Below are 19436 nucleotides of genomic sequence, written 5' to 3' on the forward strand. Positions count from 1 at the left end.
AGAGCCTCCCTGCTTCCCAAGGCATTTCTTTATTTGGATCACTGCTATCAGACCCCGTGGTCCCATAGCAGCTGAAGGAGGACTGGGTGAGAGGCAATAAAGGCAGGAGAGAGATCGCTCCTTACAGCCATCTCTTCAGCACTAGGAAGGCTTTGCCATCTTGTACTTACCACATGACTGGTGTACTCCTTTCAGTCTCTCTTCCCCCCCCCCCTTCTGTTACCAGTTTTCATAAAAAACTGAAAAACTGTGTATTTTTAAGGCCTATACCTCCCTGTAGAACATGGCTGAATCCAAACAAGGGAGTCCAGCATTAAAGAGGAGCTTACACACGCACAGAAAGACAACACAGTTTTATCTTGCCCCCTCAGGAACCAGGCTAACAGCAAGCCCCACATTTTACACTATCTATACAAGCTATAAGGAGAAAACAAATCCCAAGAAGTCACTGCAATAACGATTCAACCAAATGTTTTTTGTATTAACTACCTACATGACAACATGCGGAACACGGACTCACGAGAAGGCTGGGGATGGCAGCGTCAAACCACCAGATACTTAAATACTCCATAGGGATTCCACTTTCTGCCAGCATTGGTAGTGTCATGCTGCACTGGGAGCCTGCCACCCGTGTCTCCCAGTGAAGAGGTGCCCAAATGATGATCTTCCTGCCCATCTCAAGTTGCTTTCTAGACAGAATCGGAAGATCTAAGACCTCCTATTCTGTTTTGAGAGAAATAATAAGTAAATCCAGAAACCACCTGGCATTCAGTCTCTTCAACATGTTCTGACAAGTTTCTTCCACTTGTCACCTTTGCTCAAGTCGCAGTTTAACAGTTTTAGAAAAGACGTTATTATAAAAAACAGAAGTTTGTGTCTTGGTAACCTGGTAATATTAGCAACTATTCAGTCTCTCATTTCCTCCTTCCATTCCATAAAAAGACATATTTTAACTTTGATTTAAAAAAAAGTTACCATGGTAAGGCTTTTTTTGGGGGGATGGGAGGAATCCCCAATACCTATGCATCAGCCCAAGAGTCCACTGCAAAGCCATGCAGAGTCTTTAACTTCTCACAGGCCCTGGCAGTGTGAGAAGGGCAAAGTGAGCATTTTCCTCAAACTTCCTTGAACTGCAGAGCACTGTTCTCCTGGAAAACTAGTGCACACTTTCAGCTTGTGCTCTGGGGCTACTGTACGACATTTCTTCCCTCATTCCCAGCCTGTGCTTTTCTCCACTCTGGCATCTGAAGGTAGGATTAGAGGCATCATGTAACTGCCCGATTTCTGGATGTGATAACCCAGTTACTCAAGTAATATTGCTCTGTACATACCACACACTTAGCTTCTGGCAATGAACCACTCCTATGGCTACCTTTGGAGTATTAAAGATTTATCTTAAGCTCAGCAGTCCATAGAAATGCAAAGTATTTCATTTGGCTTTACTCACCTTAGCACCAGATCATAGTTCCACGCAGTGATCAATGAACACAGATCTGTTTTTCACAGTAGTTTCTATACAGCTGCACAAAGTATTACAAGAAAGTAATTTGAAAACTTTCATGAAAAAGAATGACTGGACTGAAAAATATATGGAAATCTTGTTAACATATTTGTATTACTGAATTGTTTAAAACAAAGACAAATTATACCTAGTGTTTAAAATTATGTGCATTAAGAGACCGTATTAGACATCTCATTCATGAGCCACTCAGTACCATTATGGATACTGCATCTGCTGTTTTCTGTAACAGCAACATGAAAATTAAATGTTTACACATTATACACACTGACACAGCCGTGCGACCGCATAGCGCTGGGAAGATTCCCTACTGCTTCCCATGTATTCTGTTCAGGGTTGTATTTCTCAATACTCTGCAGATATGCTCCTTTTGAATAGGAGTATCCTCCTGTCACATAAATGCATCCATTCATAACCACTGTGCCACACTCCATCCTTCTCTCCATCATGTGAGCCATCTGCTTCCACTTGTTTTGCTCTGGGTCATAGCAGTCTGTGATCGTGGTCTGTCCACCCACAAAATAGATCTTGTTTTGTAATGTAACTGAGCACAATCCATATTCTTCAGGAAAAAAAGGAATACAGTTCAACTCAGCATCACAATGATAACTTGAACTACAGCTACCTGACAAACACTGGGCACCAGTGAGGGCAGCTGAGTTTCTTCACTGAGCTCAGAAGACACCTCAGGATTCCCTGCTAAACTTGGTAAAAGCAAGATCAAGATGATACAGACATGCCCACCAGTACTTAGTGAGAACTGCTTTGAAAATTTACTGTTAGCAAGTGTAGAACATAGAGAAAACCCGTTTAAAATTCATATCAGTTGTTCTTGCCAAACATCTATGAATAAATCTTACAGAAAGTTAGAAATATAGAGATATTATTTAACAGAATGCAGCCATTCCTTAGTTCAATATTTATATAGTGATTCCTATAAAGCTGATGCGTGAAGACGGTCTTTCACTCTCAGAGTCTGGAAATGGGAGATGATCCCACTCTGGCCCTTGCTGCCTTACAGGCATTGCTCCTTTTATTAGGAACATGCCGGAAGCTCTGAAGTGGGCTTAAATACCCCCAGATACCAGTTATCAACTCAAGCTCTACACTTGTTACAGAAATTACTGTTTACCTGGATGCGGACTTGTGGTGACTATACTCCACTCATTGCTACCTGAATGGTATCTCTGGACTTTATCATAGGTGCAGCTTCCCCTGTATCCATAGTGACCTCCGGTTACGTAGATGACATCATGCAGGACACAGGCAGTGGCATTCCCAACACCTGTAAACAGTGTGAAAGTCACAGCACATATTCAGACTGCAAATGATATCCACAGTCACTTCCAGCCATAACCCCGTTTCAAATGACTCATTAATTAATATTTTAGGGTGAAATTATGCTGCAAGCATTTAGCTGAATGGGAAATTAAGTAAGTTTGTCAAGACACCTTATTTTAGCAGCATTAGAGCAATTAAATAAAACTGCAGTAATGGAAACATACTGCATGTAATATAGCCCATGCAGCATTTCACAGAATTTTTATGCAGTAATTGAAGACAGATCATCACACTGGGTCTGGAATATGGAATTGCTTTCAGTATTTCACTAAGTTACAGAGATTTGTAAAAGTCACTGCTATGGCAAAGACAAAGACAATGGGAGCTGAGATCATTCAGTGTCTTGGGATATCTTTTCTGATACTTTTCATCTTTCTCATATGGGAGCTGAGATCATTCAGCGCCTTGGGATATCTTTTCTGATACTTTTCGTCTTTCTCATGGTATTATTAGTTAGACTATTGTATAAACAAGGGTACAAACAGAATGGAGCCATGTTAACTCTGTCTCTAGGAGAACAAAACAAAATAAAACAAGGGATCTGGCAAGATAAAATGGACCAAAATTAGGCAATCAGTGTGGGAGTTTTAAGCATCTAATAAGTTTCACACAGAAAGAGGGATAAAACAACTGCACAGACTGTGTAACTCCTCACAGTACTAGCCTATCATTTCTGTTTTTAAAGGAAATAAACCCAGAATAATAGCAGTGTTTGTGGAAAATATACAAATAATGAAGAAAGTTATAGGAGCATTAGTGTTTTTTCATGTTATAGATACCTCCAAAAATTCTCACATGTAGAAAAATACTATGTTGCATCAACTTACAGTAAAACCGTATAATTAATTGAAAATAATTGCATTAATTTATAAAAATGTATAAGCGGATAATTGTTTATAAATTTTATAACAAAATAATACCATTTAGTTAGGCTGTGATCCAAATTCATACATTTTTAATAGATCATTATGTTGGCTGCTAGAAACAGGCATTAATGCTTTTAATTATCCTCATACTAAAGATTAAACTGAGGATCCTGAACAGATGATACACTGGAATATGAGGGAACTGCATGGAAGAAGTTTTAAATGAAGATGACACCTTTATAGATGATTGCACAGAAAATCTTAGTAATCTGGTTTTATATTAAAACAATAAAATCCGCTGCTCTTTGACCATTTAGTCTAATATACACTGAACAGTCTCTATGACTCTAATACCTGGTAGTTTTCTGATTTCTTTTTAATTTGTACTGAAATTTCACTTCTGAAAGAAGACAAAATTAAACTGAGACTACCATTTGCCTTTCCACTATAGTGTTCTAGCACAACCCCACACAGTATTTGGATGTTTGCAGCCATTTGCCTAGTAGAGACCTGCAGCAAAGGCCACCAGCATTAACAGGAGATTCCCATGGACATCACTAGAACTTATATCAAACCCTAAACATGCCCATGGCATTAAAAAGTGGCAGATGCAGAAGGACTGACATTTGAAGCAGACACCATACAACAGCCTACCTACCTTTGATCATGTTTGCTATAGGAAGCCATTCCTTTTTTAAAGGGTCATAGAACTCAGCTTCTTGCACTGGAGCTCCCTTTCGGTATCCACCCAACGCATAGATGCAGCCACCCAAGGAAACGGTGCAGTGGTAATACCTTGCATCAAGCATGGGGCAGCCTTCTGTCCACTCATCTCTCTCACAATTATATATCCACACGGTGTCAAGGGCTTCGATGCTCTCCGTTCTATAACCTCCTGTCACATATATATCTGACCCCAAGCTAGTGACCCCATAACACTCTCTGGTATGATCTGGCATCTCTGTTCCCTGAACCCATGTGTTGGTTAATGGATCCCAGACATGCACTTCTGATAAGGGATGCCAGTAATATCCTCCGATCACATACATGGCTGCTGTAGGTCTTCTGGAAAGAGTTTTGGGATTGAGGTTCAGGGCACTGTATATGAGTGACCTTATCTTAGTATCATTAAGTCGGCATTTTTTCTGTGGGCTTAAAACCGACCTCAAATACACATTATTGAAGTCTACCCTGATGCAGCTCAGCAGTTCATAGATGTCTTCAAGTCTTTCTTCCACATTGTGAGCAATCCACTTAACGACAGCTTCAATGGCTGCCTCTTCTTTCCAAATATTGAGATTATCTCTGGAGAGAATATAAGAGAGCTTCTCCTTGCCAGTATCCAGAAACTCTTCCTGAGTCCACACTTCTTCAAACTGCCATAACAATATCCTCCTGGACTCTTTCTCTAGCTCCGAGCAATCATGATATTCAGCAAAGGAGTGCATGCCTATGCAGTTGTCAGTATCTAAGTGCCTCACCAGAAACTGTTCACAGGCTTTCTTTACTGACAGGAACTGGAGGAGGTCTGCTGCCTGGAGCAGACTTTGGACATTTCTCTTTGTTATCTGGATCTGCGATGTGTATGCATAATTAACGAGAGCTTCCAGTACCGCATGGCTGAGCCCGGGAAGTCTGATCTGTCTTTTAGATTTCTCTTTCATATCGGCTGTGAACATGGCCTTAAAATAATTGCTGCAAGCTGCTAAGGCGGCTCTGTGGCAGTGGAAGATGACCCCCGAGGCACACTGCAGGGTGATGTCGGTGAACAGCCCGTCCACGTAAAACGTTCGGAACGCCTCCAGGAAGCCGGCGGGGTGAGAGGGGTCCTCGTAGAGGTACGCGTATTCCTCCTGGCCGGCCGCTGCCATCGCCCTGACCCGCGCACAAAAGCGGGGCTGCCCGCAGGGCTCCCCGGGGATTGACCTCGCCGCGCCCGCGGACCACAAAGCCGCTCCGCCAAGCCCCTCCGCCCGCCCCGCACAGTCCTGGCGCGGCGTTTACGCCCGGGCGGAGCGCGGCCGTGGCTGCCCCGTGACCATCTTTGGAAGAGCCGCGGGAGGCGGCGGGCCCGCAGCGGCAGCGTCTATTTTGGTGCCCCGTCCGCCTGCCCGGCCCCCCGGACCCTTCCGCCAGATGAGCGGGCCCCGCCCCGGGGAACTCCGGTCTGAAGCGCTACTGCCAGCCGGGGCTCCCCACTGCCGGGGCAGCCGAGTATGGCGCCCACTGCGTCGAGGACAGAAGGCGCGGCCGTACTCGGGGCAGAAGCTTGATGCCCGGGGAGCGCCGCCAGCTCGGTGGTACGGAGCCGCACAACAAAGCAAGAGGGCTTCGGCTGCCACGAACAGGGAGCTGGAGCTGCCCCGCTGCTCCGGGCACTGGGAGATGCTGGGAAGAGCAGCAAGCTCCTGGGGCTCTCCCACTGTACGAGGGCAGGATTCCAGAGGGGGGGGCCAGAGCTCTCCTCAAACACCTGAACCTGGCTGGGAGCAAAGGACGGTCACAAACTGTGCTGACAGACTGTAGCCAGAAGCAAATTATTCACGAAGAGCATTATATTGGCTTTTAACACTTCTGAAAATGCTTCACAATTTAAGAATTCTTTTTCTTCTCTGCTAGCAGAACACTTTCTGCAAAGGAGACCTTTAAAAAATATTTGAAACACAGCATCCTCTGGGTTTAAGAAGCTGTACTCCCTCCTTCACCTGCAGCAGGGTTTGGATCCTTTGGATCCTGCAGCTGGGGTCCCCCTACCCTGCCAGAACTCTCCTGAATTGAAAGGACTGGCAGCAGTTTCCCCTGCCAAAAGGAGGTGGATATCTGTTATTTTTAGCTAAGTGCCAGCAGCACCCAAAAGGAGAAATCAGGAGAATTCCTGCTCGGCACAGATTAAAAAGAGCAATTTTTGTCTTTTAATTACTGGTGGTACTTCCTCTGCAATACCCACCAGAAGCATGAACTGAAAAGTGTATACAGACATACTTCTCTACTATCCTTCTTCACATGCTAATCTCCCAACAAGACTCAAACTTGCCCTTGGCCTCTCTGTAGTGAGGCATCAACAAGCTGATCCAAACAAAAAGCAAAAAACCCTTCACACATCTTTGCCTTTGGTTTTTCAACCACTCTTGATACACTGTTAGCACAGGAAACTGGAGTTCTGTGGTGTAACCCAGGAACTCGCAGTAGCCCTGCTGCCTCCAAGCCAGGCCTGTCCCTTAGCTCAACTACTCCATTTTTTTCTCTTGAGCATTCCCTTGTATAGGCCTGAGTCTGTTTATGCATTCCTATGCCAACAGCTTTGTTTTGCTGTGGTTTTGCACTTTCCATGTCATCAACTCCCCATGGACAAGCAAGAACTTTCTCCTAGGCCTTGGACCAGCACATAAGACTTAGGCTACGTAGTCTTCACAGTAGCTGGTGTACAACAGCAGACCCATTACCATATAGGATGTTTCCCATACACATACACATTCCCTTATGCATTTATTTTCATAACATCCTTACCTAATCATCTCCCTCCCAGAGGGTACATCGATTTAACTGTGCTGAATAAGCAAGTCTTGTGGTCAGCAACACTTAGTACTGCACATGTGTCCCTTCAAGGAGCTTTTCCCTTTCTTTTTTGGCTGGGTTACCAGCTTAAACCAGCTTCATCATTTGAAGATCCTCATCTCCCCTCCCTTTTATCCAAATGTGGAAAAAATTGGTAATTGTAGTACTTCTGAAAAGTTCTCTCTTCAATTAAGAGGAACAAAAAGACCTCACATTAATAGCTTAATGGTCTACCTACTGGAATTGAAAAATTTCTTCTGTCTCCAACATGCACTTTGTCTGGAAAACAGCATCAGCTCAATCCTCTACTTGAAGTTATTAAATCATAATTGCCAATATTTCAAATAGACTGCTTAATCTACTCTCAACTCCTGCATCAGTTCTTTCATCAAAAGCACCCCTTTTTGAGCATGAAGATGAATTTCTCACTCTCAACACAAACTACAAAGCAGGTTACTTAAAGCTAAAAGAACAACAGTTAATATGAAGTGAGTGAAAAAGCTGAAAAATTACTTGTAAATGTTTTATGTTTGTTTTATGTGTGTTTTATGTTTGTTTTATGTGTGGTTTATGTTTGTTTTTATGTTATAAGTAAGTAACTAAGATCTGTGCACAAACTGAAAGCAAGCTGTCTCACGACCAAGTTCTGAAAAGCACAGAAGAAACGGACACAAGACATGGAACATTCAGCAGCACACCTGGAATGAAGGAAACACAGAACTTAAAAGAAAAAAGTAACCATACAAAGCTGTACTATACAACAGCCATTACCATTCTTTTGTATGGCCTGGAAATCAGACAGTTTAAACCTGCTACAGCTTGAGACCTACCAGTTCTTCAGATGCTGTCTTCCTGCCCTTGCACAAGACAATAGAGTAAGATCACCAATACAAATATCTTAGGCATCTACCAAATATCCATCACTAAAGAAACACTCCTGAGAATTCAACTATATTAATCTGGACATTGTAGACAACAGAGAATTCAAAGCAACCTTTTACAATTCATTGAAATAGGTGATGGGATAAAAACAGGACCATTTACAAGTAGGTATTCATAGGAAATTATATACACTGTCAGCCTGAAAACAGGCAAGACAACTCCTAAAAGTCTTCAACTGAGAAAAAGAAGGCAATGACAGTACCAAATGTCAGGAAGAAAACAAGAACAGTGCTGCACACAAAACAGGGGAAGAGAGCCACAGCAACTGCAGGCTGCTGAGCTACACCTCAAGACATCTGCAACCAAAGTGCTGCAAAACTGTTTCTCAGTTATTAAGGCACTTAAGCTTAGGACATTTAAGCTAGAACAGGTATCAGTTCAATAGCACACTACATTATCATTTTGGACCTTCTGTGGGACTGTAAGAAGGAAAACATTTGGCATAAAATACGTTATTTAACTTTAATGAGACTTTTTTTTAATATCTCTATACACATGGCCCAACTCTTGAGACTCATCTCACTGTGAGTGATAGAAAGATCGCATATTCACAAATGATTCCTTAAACTACTTTAAGGCAGAACAATCCTGTTACAAAGTTAAAAGAGGATTATACTATATGGATGACAGCGTATAGGCAAAAGTCAATGTAAACATGTATACACGTGCACCATTTATGGGCCTGTGCATTGCAGCAGAAGCCTAACAAGAAGAAAGCACCAAGCTGTCTCAAAGGTGTCTGCACAGCAGTTCAAACTGGTATTAGCTCTATAAGGAGTGGCAGCAGCACACTGTCAGGGCTGCAGGCAAGGGAATGGGAGAGTGACTTTTCTTTAAACAGAGCAGTAACATCACTACTGCTCTCCAGAAGAAAAGGGGTCTGACTGACAAAATAAATGAAGGTATTATCCAAAGACTGACACCTACACTGGTGTACGCTGTACACTTTCAAAGAACAGGTGCCTGATGATACACAGGCCAGAGCACATTACACAAATGAGGTGCATTGCTTTTGTCAGTGACAGTAACTTTTAATTGTCTTTACAATAAAAGATAAATTATTAAAAAGTAATTTTGCTGGGTAAAATATTTAGTATATTGAAAATATAAATGCATCTTCAGCTCAAACAAGATTACAAGCATACCAAATAATTTACAAAATTGAGTATTTATCCTGATCGAAGGGATGTAAAAGCCAACAGTTCCAGAACCATGCTCCTGGCACCGAATGTTTTGTAAGTAAAGAACTTAATTATTTTGTGCACTAATCCTACTTCTTCCCCTATGCATGTGGGACAGAAAAGGTCAGTTACTTTTTTGGTAAAGGCCTGGAGGGAGGGGGAAGACTAAGAATAATGGCAGTTTCTCTTGCAAGCCCCTTTTTCCACTTATGTTGGAAGGTGTACTATGTCAGAAAGCCATTTTAACTTCACTTTCCCACTATGGCCAAGATTAAACATAAACAGCTTTATATTGTGTTTAAAAAGATATGTTCAGGTAACAGCCCAATGTTACAATTTTGTGGTTTTATATGCATTCAGTTTTTTTTTTCTCTGAGGAAGATTAAATATAATTGCATTAGTTTCCTTTTATCATTTGAATTATTCCTTTATAAGCAGTTTCAAGTAAGACATAATGTCAACAGCAGAAGACCAAGCCAGAACAGAACACTCCACAGGACTGAGATTTTGGGCCAATTGAGAAATCTTTTTCTCCAAGGTATAGCCCTGCCTTGGCATAGCAATATCACCCTTCTTCAAAAACATTACCGGACATAAGTCATTCCCACCATCACCTATATATACAATTTGTGTGTAAGTTATTCCTTGCTCCAACTGTTTATCTAGAAATTCTTTTAAAACTTCCCTTTTGCAAAGGTTTTTAGGGCACTTTGCACAATGGTGAGCGTGGAAGTCCTGTACAGTCAGGTAGCCAGTACTGCTGAATGCTGCAGGGTTTGTAAACACTTCATCAAACACTTTATGGAAGTCAGCAGCTTTCAAAATCCAGTCAATAAATACTGTATTAGAATCTGAAACAATTATGCAGTCAAATAACTCCTTGTTCTCGCCAATAAACCCCAGAAGATCTACCATTCCTGCAGTGAAAGGGATTGTTGTCATAGTTTTTTTCATTACATCTTCTTTGACGCCATTGTCTCCCAAGTAGACAAAGACTCTGCCCATATATTCTGTCCATTGTCCTGGTCGGTAGGAGTTTCTTAATCCATTAGGAAGCTTTTTCTCAGGAGCACATTTCACAATCCAAGTATCGCTATTTTCATCTATGATTGTATGGTCAAAATCAAAAGCCAACAGAAATTTCATTGCTGTCAGAAAATAGTTTCCAAAACAAACAAACAAAAAAAAAGACAATTATTTATATAAATAAAAGTACTGAATTCCTACCCTGAACTTGTGCTCAGAAGAGGAAAAAATCTGTTTCAAGAAAATGAGGACAAATATCTAAACAAAGTAAACTATTTATGGCCACTACAGCTATGGGAAGTTTTGCTGAAGCTAAAAAAAAAAAAACAGTCTGTAAAGATCACAGTTCTAGGTCAGTATCAAGCTTGTTTAAATTAGTGAAAGTATCTAAACTCATGCTGCATTGTAACTCATATTTGCTAACATAGAACCGATCTTGCAGTACACATGCACCATCAGTTTGACTAATCAGTTGTTTCTCCATCAGCACTTGCCAACACACCCAAACTGGGATTTTCCTAGCAAAACACCTTCACAGGTATTTCAAAAGGAAACTGCTACTGAACAGATGCAGCCAGTTTTTTTAACCACAACATGTCGCATCAAACCAGCCAACATAAAGACATACTGACATTTGGGAATCTGGAAATCAAACAAACACACGAAGTTTGCTTGCTCTTGTCCTACAACTTCAGTACCTGCAGCGCACCTCTGGGTTACGGAAACCCCTGGGAACAGGAGACACCTCAGCTGGAACTTAACGCCGTTCCCTACATGGGCACCGCCGCCTCAGCCCAAGGAGTCCTATTAGGCCAGCTCCCTGCCAGCAGGCCGCGCCGCCACATAAGCCAACCGCCCGGCCGAGGAGTAAAGCTGAGCAGCCACGGCGGCAGGGCTGGGCTGGCGGGGGCGCTGGGCAGCAGACCGACAGCCCTGAGGGAAAGGGCCAGAGCCGGCAAACCTGCGCCGAGCCGTTACCGCCCGACAACCGCACTGTCACCGACCCACCTCCGCGCTCGCCGCCACCGCCTCCCTCCGCGTGAAACCCTGCCGCCGCGAGTCACGTGCCTCAACCCCACGCCATCACATGACTCCCCTGCCGCCGGGTTGCCCGGCAACAGCGCGCGTCCACAGGCGGCGCGCCGAAGCTCGGGGCCATGGCGGCGGGGCCCAGGCTCTCCCGCGGGAGGCGGCACCAGCAGCAGCTCGCCCGTGAGTGGGGCTCTCCTGCGGGGACTCAGCACCGGCGGGGGGTGGGGGGGGCACTGCCGAGCCCGTAGCCACAGCCGGCTATACACGGCTCCGGGCGGCTGTAGGGGTGTTCCTGTCTCCTTGTCCAAACCACCCACTCTCACAGCTGCAGACAGCAAGACAGGCCGTTTCTCCTTAAGAATTGACTAGAAAGAGCTACCCTGAAACCAGTGGAGGTACAGTGTCATCCAGAGCTGGAGTTCAAGAACTAGGCACCTGGCAGTTCCTTACATGCAGGGAGCAGCCTTTTCAGTGTACAAGTTTAGCTGCTTTCACCTAAGACAGAGAGAGAAGGCCTTGCCTGGTCCCTATCATGGGGCAAACTGATTAGCAATTGCATCTGAAAAATAGCCTTTGATGTCAGTATCACTGAAAGCCTCCTTACATTTGAAACACAGCATTTCAGTCTGCTGCAAACCAGATGAACAAGAACTTCTAACAGGATGCTACTCCATACAGAGTGCCATTTCCTTTAACAATACTGGTGATAGTTTGAAAGGCGTTTCACAAAACCTAATGTAAGTTACCACAAGACAAAGAGACAAGGGGACATGCAACAGTTAAGTCAGTGCCACAGCCCAAGTACATGCACTAGCTGTAGTTAGACTACAGATACCCTGTCTTACCTCTGGGGTACAGAGATGGGGAGAGTAATTAATACTAAGGATATCTTGCTATTGTTGCTATGAAAGAATTCAAATCCTGTGACAGGTTTGAATATAGGATTTTCTGATACCAAGTAACCTATCTTTTCTTCCCTCTGCACAGCACCACACCATTTGGAAGAAAATGACACTCTAGATGGCTTTTTTCTTCCAAATGGAACAGATCTTCATCAGGTAATTATATTGCCAAAGGCAGAATGGGAAAGGCTTCAGGACAGCCTTGGCAGCAGAACCAGAGAAGCTGCAGTCATCCTCGCCGAGAAGAAAGAACGGGAAGAAATGCATTTACGCTCCAAAGCTGCTGTAAAAGACTGGCCCAATACCTGTATGGCAAGTACAACACACATTTGTAAACAAGGGGATTCATTTTCATATATGCAAAGCCACTCATAGTAATATTGCTAGCTGCACTCCCTTTGTTTAACATTTGCTTTTAAAATATAAATATTTTAACTAAAGACAATTAAATATATTTAACTTCTAATATCAACTTTTTTTAATCAAAGGTAAAATACAAAATTAATAAAAACCCAAAACACTGAGTATCTCACCTTCAGAATGGTTTATACATTTTTAATCCATGGGCTTTAGATGTGATTTCTAATTTTATCTGCAATACAGGGCATGGCACAACGGAAACTAAAAGCCAGAAAATTACGTGAAGAAAGGGAAGAAGAAGAAAGAAAGTTAATTGATTTGGAAGAAGCAAAGTTCCAAGCAGCAAAACGGAAGGAGGCTATTGATCGTGCAAAAACCTACCTAAGCTATCAGAACGAAAGAATTAAAGGGCTTCATGTGTGTTGACAGGTTTTCAAATTCAAGTTGTACTGAACGTCTTTAAACACTGCTGAACATGCAAATTATTCTAAATGTTCTCTTGCAGAGTGCACTTCTACTTACCAAAGTCCTAAAAGAAAGAGATGCTCAAGTTGAATTTAAAAAGTTAAAGTCAGATGCTAACAAAAAGAAGGATGAAGAAAAGGAACATGAATATAAAGAAGCTAATTTCAGGGATCAAGAAGAGGCACGTCGGCGTTACATGAATGAACAGGCACTACGCAGAGATCAGCTGGAACAGTAAGTAATAATCAAAAGTTACCCTAAGTTGTTGTTTACTCTTCTCACAAATACATTATACAAAGTTTTTGCAGAAACTTACTGAATCCAGGGTGCCACAAAGGACCTTGCACAAATGGGAAAAGCTGTGATACTGCACTCTTTTACTTGCCAACAGTCTACATGTAAACAGTCTAGTAGGCTTCAATAAGTTTTAGACAAATCACTACTCAAAAGTTGTCACTGAAAGTGTATTTGAACTCAGTTTCAGTTCCAAAAATGGTTAAACCAGATTTTCCATTCGCCCATAACTGGAGTCCGGAGAATGCATCAAGAGAACACATCACTGCCACGTCCACCGGCATCAAGAGAACATCATTGCCATCTCCATTCTTTCTGTGGGGCTCTTCCAGATACCTTAATGAAGGAGTCCCCAGGGGTATTTATAGACATCTGGCCCTGGTGATCTGATAGAAGGAGTCAAATTCCCTGAGGCAGAGGAAGGGTTCAAAGACTGGTCTCACATATTCCAGGTCCAACACATGAATCCTTGCAGAACTTCTTATCGAACACTACCAGCTTAAGCTATTGCCTGCATGACCAGGGAGAGAAACACAGATACAGTGGGACTTACTGGAGAACTCTTGTGACTGAGGATGCTGCAGAGAGAGGCCAGAACGTTATATATGCAATGGTGCTAACGAGTCATCCAGATAAAAGATTGCAAACTGTGAGCACACCATGTACCTAATTTCTCGTCGAAGGATCTAGGGCTACCATTACAAAAAATGATGCCATTTTTCACCTCTGATATTCCACCCATCTTCAATTTAAAGTATCACATTCTTCTGTGCAAGGTACCTATGGTTATGCAGAATCCGCATCCGTTCATACTTTGTGCAGTCCCTACCCTATTTATTTATTTATTTATTTTTCCCAATTCAGAATAAAGGAGCGCAAACGTCAGGCAGATCTGGCCAAACTAGAAGACAAAAGAGAAGGGGAACAAATACAGTTATCAAACCAATTGTACCAACTGGAAATTCAGAAAGACAGAGAAAAGGAACAGAAAGAGAAAGTTGAACGCCGGAGGCAGCATCACGTAAGTAACAGGAAGTCAGAGTTTAAAATGCTTGTTTCACCTTGGCTGCCTGGAGTGAAGCTGTTGCATTTGGCCCACAAATAAATGGGCCTCCTGGCAAGAGGAGGTTTGCTTACAGCTTCAGTAGCAGTGGATCATATGCCTACCCTGCCAGCTGCAAGCTGTGTCTTTCCTCTGTGCCTTTGAGAAAGGCCTCTTGCATGTACTGGTGGGGGTTGCACAGTCCCATTCCTCTCAACATCCCCCTCTCCCATGTGTGTGAAGGGAAACAAGGGATAATGCTCACTGCATTGCATAGCAATTTGTCTGTGTAATGGGCTGGAGAAGCAGCTGGTCAATGCTCAGTTCCCCTTCTCCTTACTCATATCTACTATCTTCTCTTCATGTATGAACAGAAAGGCAGAAATGAAGGTACTGAGAAACTATTCCCTCTCTTTTTTGAAACAAACGCAGAAAAAGAGAATTGAGAGTGATTCTTTTAAGCTGCTACCCTAGGCCCAGATTTTCTCAACTTTCCCCGTTACAGCAGGACCGTTTTGCCCCTGCAGGAGCATGTAGCTGACCAGAAAATAATCAAAGCAGTAGAGAAACAAAAACAAATGGAAGAAGATGCTCGGATCGAAGCTCATTTTAAAGCAAAGCAGATTATCGCCAAAATGACAAAAGAGAAAAAAGCTGAATTGCATAGGTAGGTACAAAAATAGAGTATTAATTGCAAATAAACTAAAAATCATACTGTAGCCATTTTCAAATCTTTCAGGCTGATAACACAATCCACAGTTATTCTAAAAAATTATGATAGAGAGGGTAGGAAATTTGGGAGAAAAAGGAAATTCTGTCACGGGTTCCTTAGTAAGGGGGGGAGGGGGGGGGAAGCGATCTTTCCGCCCTTCGAAGTACAAAGACATACAGAAGTACAAAGCTCAACACCAGTGTGTTGGGATCAGTGATTTTCCATGTCATCTGCCAAGCCTCCACCTCCTCAACAACTAAAGACAATTAAAATCCTCAACAAAAGTATTTTTGAGCATAAGCTATATTTCCCTGAACCAGATCATGAAAAATAATTAAGACTTCTTAACTAGGCACCTGTATTAATTAATTACATTGGGTTATTATTAAGGGAAGGTCATCTATCAATACAGGGACAGCATGATGATACCATTGAGATGATCTAAGACTTTCCTTCTTTTCTCATTTTGGGCCAATAGACCCAGCATTTCTCCCCTGATGGCAAAATGCTAGGCAGACTCTCCACTGCATGATCCAACTCATTACTGCAGCAGAAAGCTAGTGTTACAAGAATACAGGGAATATTTATTAAAGCAGACAATTAAAAACAAAGAAACAGGAGGAACAGTGGAGATTGAGGAGTTGGGTGGGTTGGGGTAGACTGTGTGGCAAGAGGAGAGAAAACTAGAAGCAGAACACCTGAGTTTGGTATCAGCAGTGCTTCAGGTAGGCCAAGGTATGTATCCTGGTATGTTATGGTAGCTCATATTCTTCTGCAGACAAGCGCAGGAACATCAGGACAAAGTTGTTAAACAATTAGCTTTACAAATGGCTGAGACATTAAAGAAGGAAGATGGTAGTCTTGCTAGAGACACTGCAAAAAAAGCTGAAGAAGAAAAAAAACGCAGAGACAAAGAGGCAAAGAAGCAAAAGGCTGCAACTGAATCTATTGCTGAATACAGAGCCACTGCGGTAAGAAACCTAGCCTGTTCTTATTCCTGCTTTACCTCAACCAAGGAGCCTGGCCCAGGTCACCTCTGGTGGCTTTAGTGCCCTGCATCAGCATGCTCCATCAGGGCCACTGACATCTTTCCTAGCCTTCTCTCTCCCTCTCCCACTTCTCCGTTCAGTGCATATCTGCCATGGCTGCTGAAAGCCCTGGGTTTGGACACTGGCCAGCCACAATGACCGTGCTCATCAGAGCGCTGATACGGGGCTGCTTCTGCTAAAAGATATGAGTTCCAGCTTAGCAGGCTAGCTCCTTGGCTATCCTTTTTTGTGTATTTTGTAAAATACAGATGAAGATGAAAGCGGACAAGGAGAAAGAAGAAAAAGCAGAGAGTAAAAAAGAATATAATAAAATAATGGAAAATTACCACATTTACCTAGAAAAGGAAAAAGACAAGAAAAAAAGACAACGTGATGCCAGTATGGAAGTACAGAAATTTCAGATCCAGCAAATGGTAAACAGAAGATAGGTAACCTGAAAGAAACATGCATCTAAACCAACAGCACTAGCTCCTACCTGAGAAGAAGAATGGAAGCTTACTGTTCTTTTGGCTGGGGGGGGCATGAGGGGGTGTGTGTTTGTTGGGTTTGGTTTTCTTAAATCATTTATGCTCTGCATACACAGAGTAGCCTCCTCTCAGCAGTGGCACAAGTCAAGGTCGGTTTACAGTGACAGATTACCTCCTGCACTGTGCCATTATGTACTACTGCTGTTCTCTTGTATTTTCTGGGCAGGTCACCAAAGAGCAACAATTAATGCTGATGTTCACTCAGCTATCTAATGCACCATTTTTGAGGGGATACGGCAGGGGAGAAGAGTGGGGAAAGATTATATCTGACAAGTATCAACTAACATCACCACATCTCCTAATACATTTAAGTTTTAAGGGACAGTTATGTTGTGAAAGAAATACTAAGCTTTGTTATTCCATTTTCTTCATCAGGCTGAAAAGCAGGCAAGAAAACAGCAGGAAAAGCAAGCAGACTTGGACTACAATGCTCAGACAGAGTTTATTGCTCTCTGTAAAGAGCAGGAATTTCAGAGCTATGCAAAGCAAGTAATTGAATCAGAGGCCAAGACTACACATCATCTTTATCCTCTTCTGAAAGCATACAAAGATGTAAGAGGACTTGGACTCAAGCCATTTTCCAGAGAAAAAGGATCAAATGGTTTTCAAGCACAGGATGGTGCTGGGACCCAGTAACCTTGTAGATGTACTACTGCACAAGAAGTTAAAAACATGAAGTAATACAGAGACTATCTAGCAGGGAAGGGCAGAAGCAGTTTTCACGTGGTTAAAAAATGTCTTTTTGAACCTTACAGGCAGAGTTAAACTGCATCTATTATATACTGTGAATCACAAAGTCTATTTGAAAAACAAAAAAATATTGCCTGAGAACTGGTCATATTCTCAAAAATATAAGTTAGTTTATTAAACTTGAGGCAGGAATGCATGATATATAATTGACCATCCATGTGACCCATTCCAGCCAAAATCTCACTATTACTGTTATATTTTTATTATTCACTGTTCTAAAAACTCACTGTCCCAGGTTTTTCAGGCCTGTAATACAAATTCCCAGTGCAAAAGTTCACATTTTTCACTAGCTTACTTCCAGTTAAGTATTCCCCATACTTTCCACAATCATCAGAGGAAGAAAAAACAACCTTATACACGTGAAAGTCAGAACAGTACTGCAGTTTTTACAGAATTTTGCAACTACCTCTGTAAAACAAATGTTCCACTATAAATGAGTTATATTTCTATGAAATGAAAATAGAATGTGATTTGATCACAGCCCTTAAGAGGTCACCTAGGAAACAAATATAGGTCCCAATGTAACTCTCAATAGCTGCTACAAAAACAGCATGGCAATGAGAGACAATATCATTGAACTGTTCCTTTAAAGAGACTGATTCAAGCTGCGGTAAATAGATCTGATCTGAAATTGCTTCTCAGATTCTTCATCTGATTTACTCTCCAACACCCAAATCACCCACACATCTCACTCCTTAAGCTTAGTTTCTTTGCCAAAATTTTACCATCATGTTCCTGCCTTGGACAGAGTTAAGGTTTCCTGTAATGCCTTTTGTGTAATGACCTGGAGTCTAAATAGGGTATCCCCCTATTCTGGGTTTCACTGGAAACAAAACCCAAGAAACCTGAAGCTTTGTTTTGTTGCACACAAGCTTCTGTCCCAGCCTTCCAGCTGCCCATCTCTGCTGAACAAACTAGAAAATTATGCAAGTTCTAGAAAAAAAACAGAAACAAAAACAAACAACAAACCTGAAACTGGTTTTACAGAAAGGATGCTTGACAATATTTCAACTTGGAAACAGGTCTTTCGTGAGCCTGGTTTCAGTAGCAACAGGCTTTGAAGGAAGCACAGGACTTGAGCAAGACATGAGGCTATACCGGGTGAGGTCCCTCCTGCAAGCTGAGGGCCAAGCAAAGCTAGTTTTGCCTCCCCTACAGTGTAAAACATCTGGATGTAAGATGAATATACTCCTTCCCCAGAGCAGCAGCCACCTCCTCCCTCGAGGAGTCTCTTCCAGGCAGGGCAAAGAAGGAACTTGTCGAAGGAGGGGGAGGACAGACCCCCTCATCCAGCTCCCAGGGGTTTTCCTTAGGGAAAACAGTGCCCAGGGGCCACTTACTGAGTCCAGGTAATGGATAAAGGCAAGTCTCCAACACGCAGCTACAGGCAGGCCTAACTGGATGGGTGTTACGTGCGGGAGCGGCAGCCCACAGAGCCAGCCAAAGCGCCGCACCACCTGCCGCGCAGAGCTGAGGCAACCCGGCGGGAAGAAAACCCGCCGAGCTCGGAGCGGAAAGGCGGAGGCAGAGCGGAACGTTACAGCCTCTTACCGGGTACGGGCCCGTACAAAGAAACGGGTGTTTCATGCACCGGCTGCGGACGAGGGCGGCTCCGGGACAGGACAGGTCGCGTCGCGCCGTGGCCTCTGCAGTGACCGCCGCTGCTCGGGCAGGCTTTTGTGCCCGGCCCGGAGGAAAGAAAGGAAGGGAGAGAAACACCTCAAAGGCCGAACTGAACCTCCCTCCCTGAAGGAGCAGCTGACGCCTGCCAGCAGCTTCCGGGCAGGGCGGGGCGCTGTGCTGCTATAAGAGCTGCGGCACAGTCCCCACCGCTGTTCGTGCTGTGAGGTAACGCTGCTCTCCTTAGCACCGG

At 43.1% G+C, this 19436-nt stretch overlaps 3 protein-coding genes and 1 long non-coding RNA gene across 9 annotated transcripts; 2 read left to right on the forward strand and 2 right to left on the reverse strand.

The window, feature by feature from the left end:
- Positions 1 to 1595: 1595 nt before the first annotated feature.
- KLHL23 (kelch like family member 23) lies at positions 1596 to 5850 on the reverse strand. Of its 3 annotated transcripts, none has more exons than XM_062604717.1 (3): positions 4385 to 5845; positions 2652 to 2804; positions 1596 to 2081 (listed from the first exon to the last, which is right to left on the reverse strand). In XM_062604717.1, the coding sequence occupies exons 1-3, from the start codon at positions 5595 to 5597 to the stop codon at positions 1771 to 1773; spliced, it is 1677 nt and encodes a 558-aa protein (XP_062460701.1). In that variant the 5' UTR covers positions 5598 to 5845; the 3' UTR covers positions 1596 to 1770. The 3 variants fall into 3 exon arrangements, with proteins under 3 accessions (XP_062460701.1, XP_062460702.1, XP_062460703.1); XM_062604718.1 differs by having other exon boundaries at positions 1941 to 2218; positions 4385 to 5850; XM_062604719.1 differs by having other exon boundaries at positions 1941 to 2223; positions 4385 to 5849.
- Positions 5851 to 5871: 21 nt separating this feature from the next.
- On the forward strand, positions 5872 to 9709 carry LOC134156582 (uncharacterized). The gene is made up of 2 exons (XR_009961963.1): positions 5872 to 7822; positions 7874 to 9709. It is a non-coding gene; the product is annotated as an uncharacterized LOC134156582 (long non-coding RNA).
- Positions 9373 to 19272, reverse strand: PHOSPHO2 (phosphatase, orphan 2). Of its 4 annotated transcripts, none has more exons than XM_062604725.1 (2): positions 19155 to 19272; positions 9373 to 10552 (listed from the first exon to the last, which is right to left on the reverse strand). In XM_062604725.1, the coding sequence occupies exon 2, from the start codon at positions 10548 to 10550 to the stop codon at positions 9825 to 9827; it is 726 nt and encodes a 241-aa protein (XP_062460709.1). In that variant the 5' UTR covers positions 10551 to 10552; positions 19155 to 19272; the 3' UTR covers positions 9373 to 9824. The 4 variants fall into 4 exon arrangements, with proteins under 4 accessions (XP_062460709.1, XP_062460711.1, XP_062460708.1 ...); XM_062604727.1 differs by lacking the exon at positions 19155 to 19272 and adding an exon at positions 11176 to 11201; XM_062604724.1 differs by lacking the exon at positions 19155 to 19272 and adding an exon at positions 11129 to 11195.
- CFAP210 (cilia and flagella associated protein 210) lies at positions 11506 to 17687 on the forward strand. Its single transcript, XM_062604731.1, has 9 exons — positions 11506 to 11642; positions 12450 to 12676; positions 12968 to 13141; positions 13230 to 13423; positions 14348 to 14504; positions 15053 to 15192; positions 16016 to 16208; positions 16535 to 16699; positions 17189 to 17687. The coding sequence occupies exons 1-9, from the start codon at positions 11588 to 11590 to the stop codon at positions 17447 to 17449; spliced, it is 1566 nt and encodes a 521-aa protein (XP_062460715.1). The 5' UTR covers positions 11506 to 11587; the 3' UTR covers positions 17450 to 17687.
- Positions 19273 to 19436: the final 164 nt, after the last annotated feature.

The sequence above is a fragment of the Pezoporus occidentalis genome, unplaced genomic scaffold, assembly GCF_034315485.1.
Source record: "Pezoporus occidentalis ecotype Australia unplaced genomic scaffold, CSIRO_AGI_Poc_V1 ctg88, whole genome shotgun sequence".
Lineage (NCBI taxonomy): Eukaryota > Metazoa > Chordata > Aves > Psittaciformes > Psittacidae > Pezoporus > Pezoporus occidentalis.

Bases quoted from the DNA above. Each gene is read 5' to 3' on its own strand.
- KLHL23 (XM_062604717.1), bottom strand. From the start codon at position 5,597: ATGGCAGCGGCCGGCCAGGAGGAATACGCGTACCTCTACGAGGACCCC. The intron at 2,805-4,384 runs GTAGGTAGGCTG...CACTGTTTACAG, and splicing joins TATAGCAAACATGATCAAAG to GTGTTGGGAATGCCACTGCC. The intron at 2,082-2,651 runs GTAAACAGTAAT...TTTTTCCTGAAG, and splicing joins CACCACAAGTCCGCATCCAG to AATATGGATTGTGCTCAGTT.
- PHOSPHO2 (XM_062604725.1), bottom strand. From the start codon at position 10,550: ATGAAATTTCTGTTGGCTTTTGATTTTGACCATACAATCATAGATGAA.
- CFAP210 (XM_062604731.1), top strand. From the start codon at position 11,588: ATGGCGGCGGGGCCCAGGCTCTCCCGCGGGAGGCGGCACCAGCAGCAG. The intron at 13,142-13,229 runs GTGTGTTGACAG...GTTCTCTTGCAG, and splicing joins AAAGAATTAAAGGGCTTCAT to AGTGCACTTCTACTTACCAA. The intron at 16,209-16,534 runs GTAAGAAACCTA...TGTAAAATACAG, and splicing joins CTGAATACAGAGCCACTGCG to ATGAAGATGAAAGCGGACAA.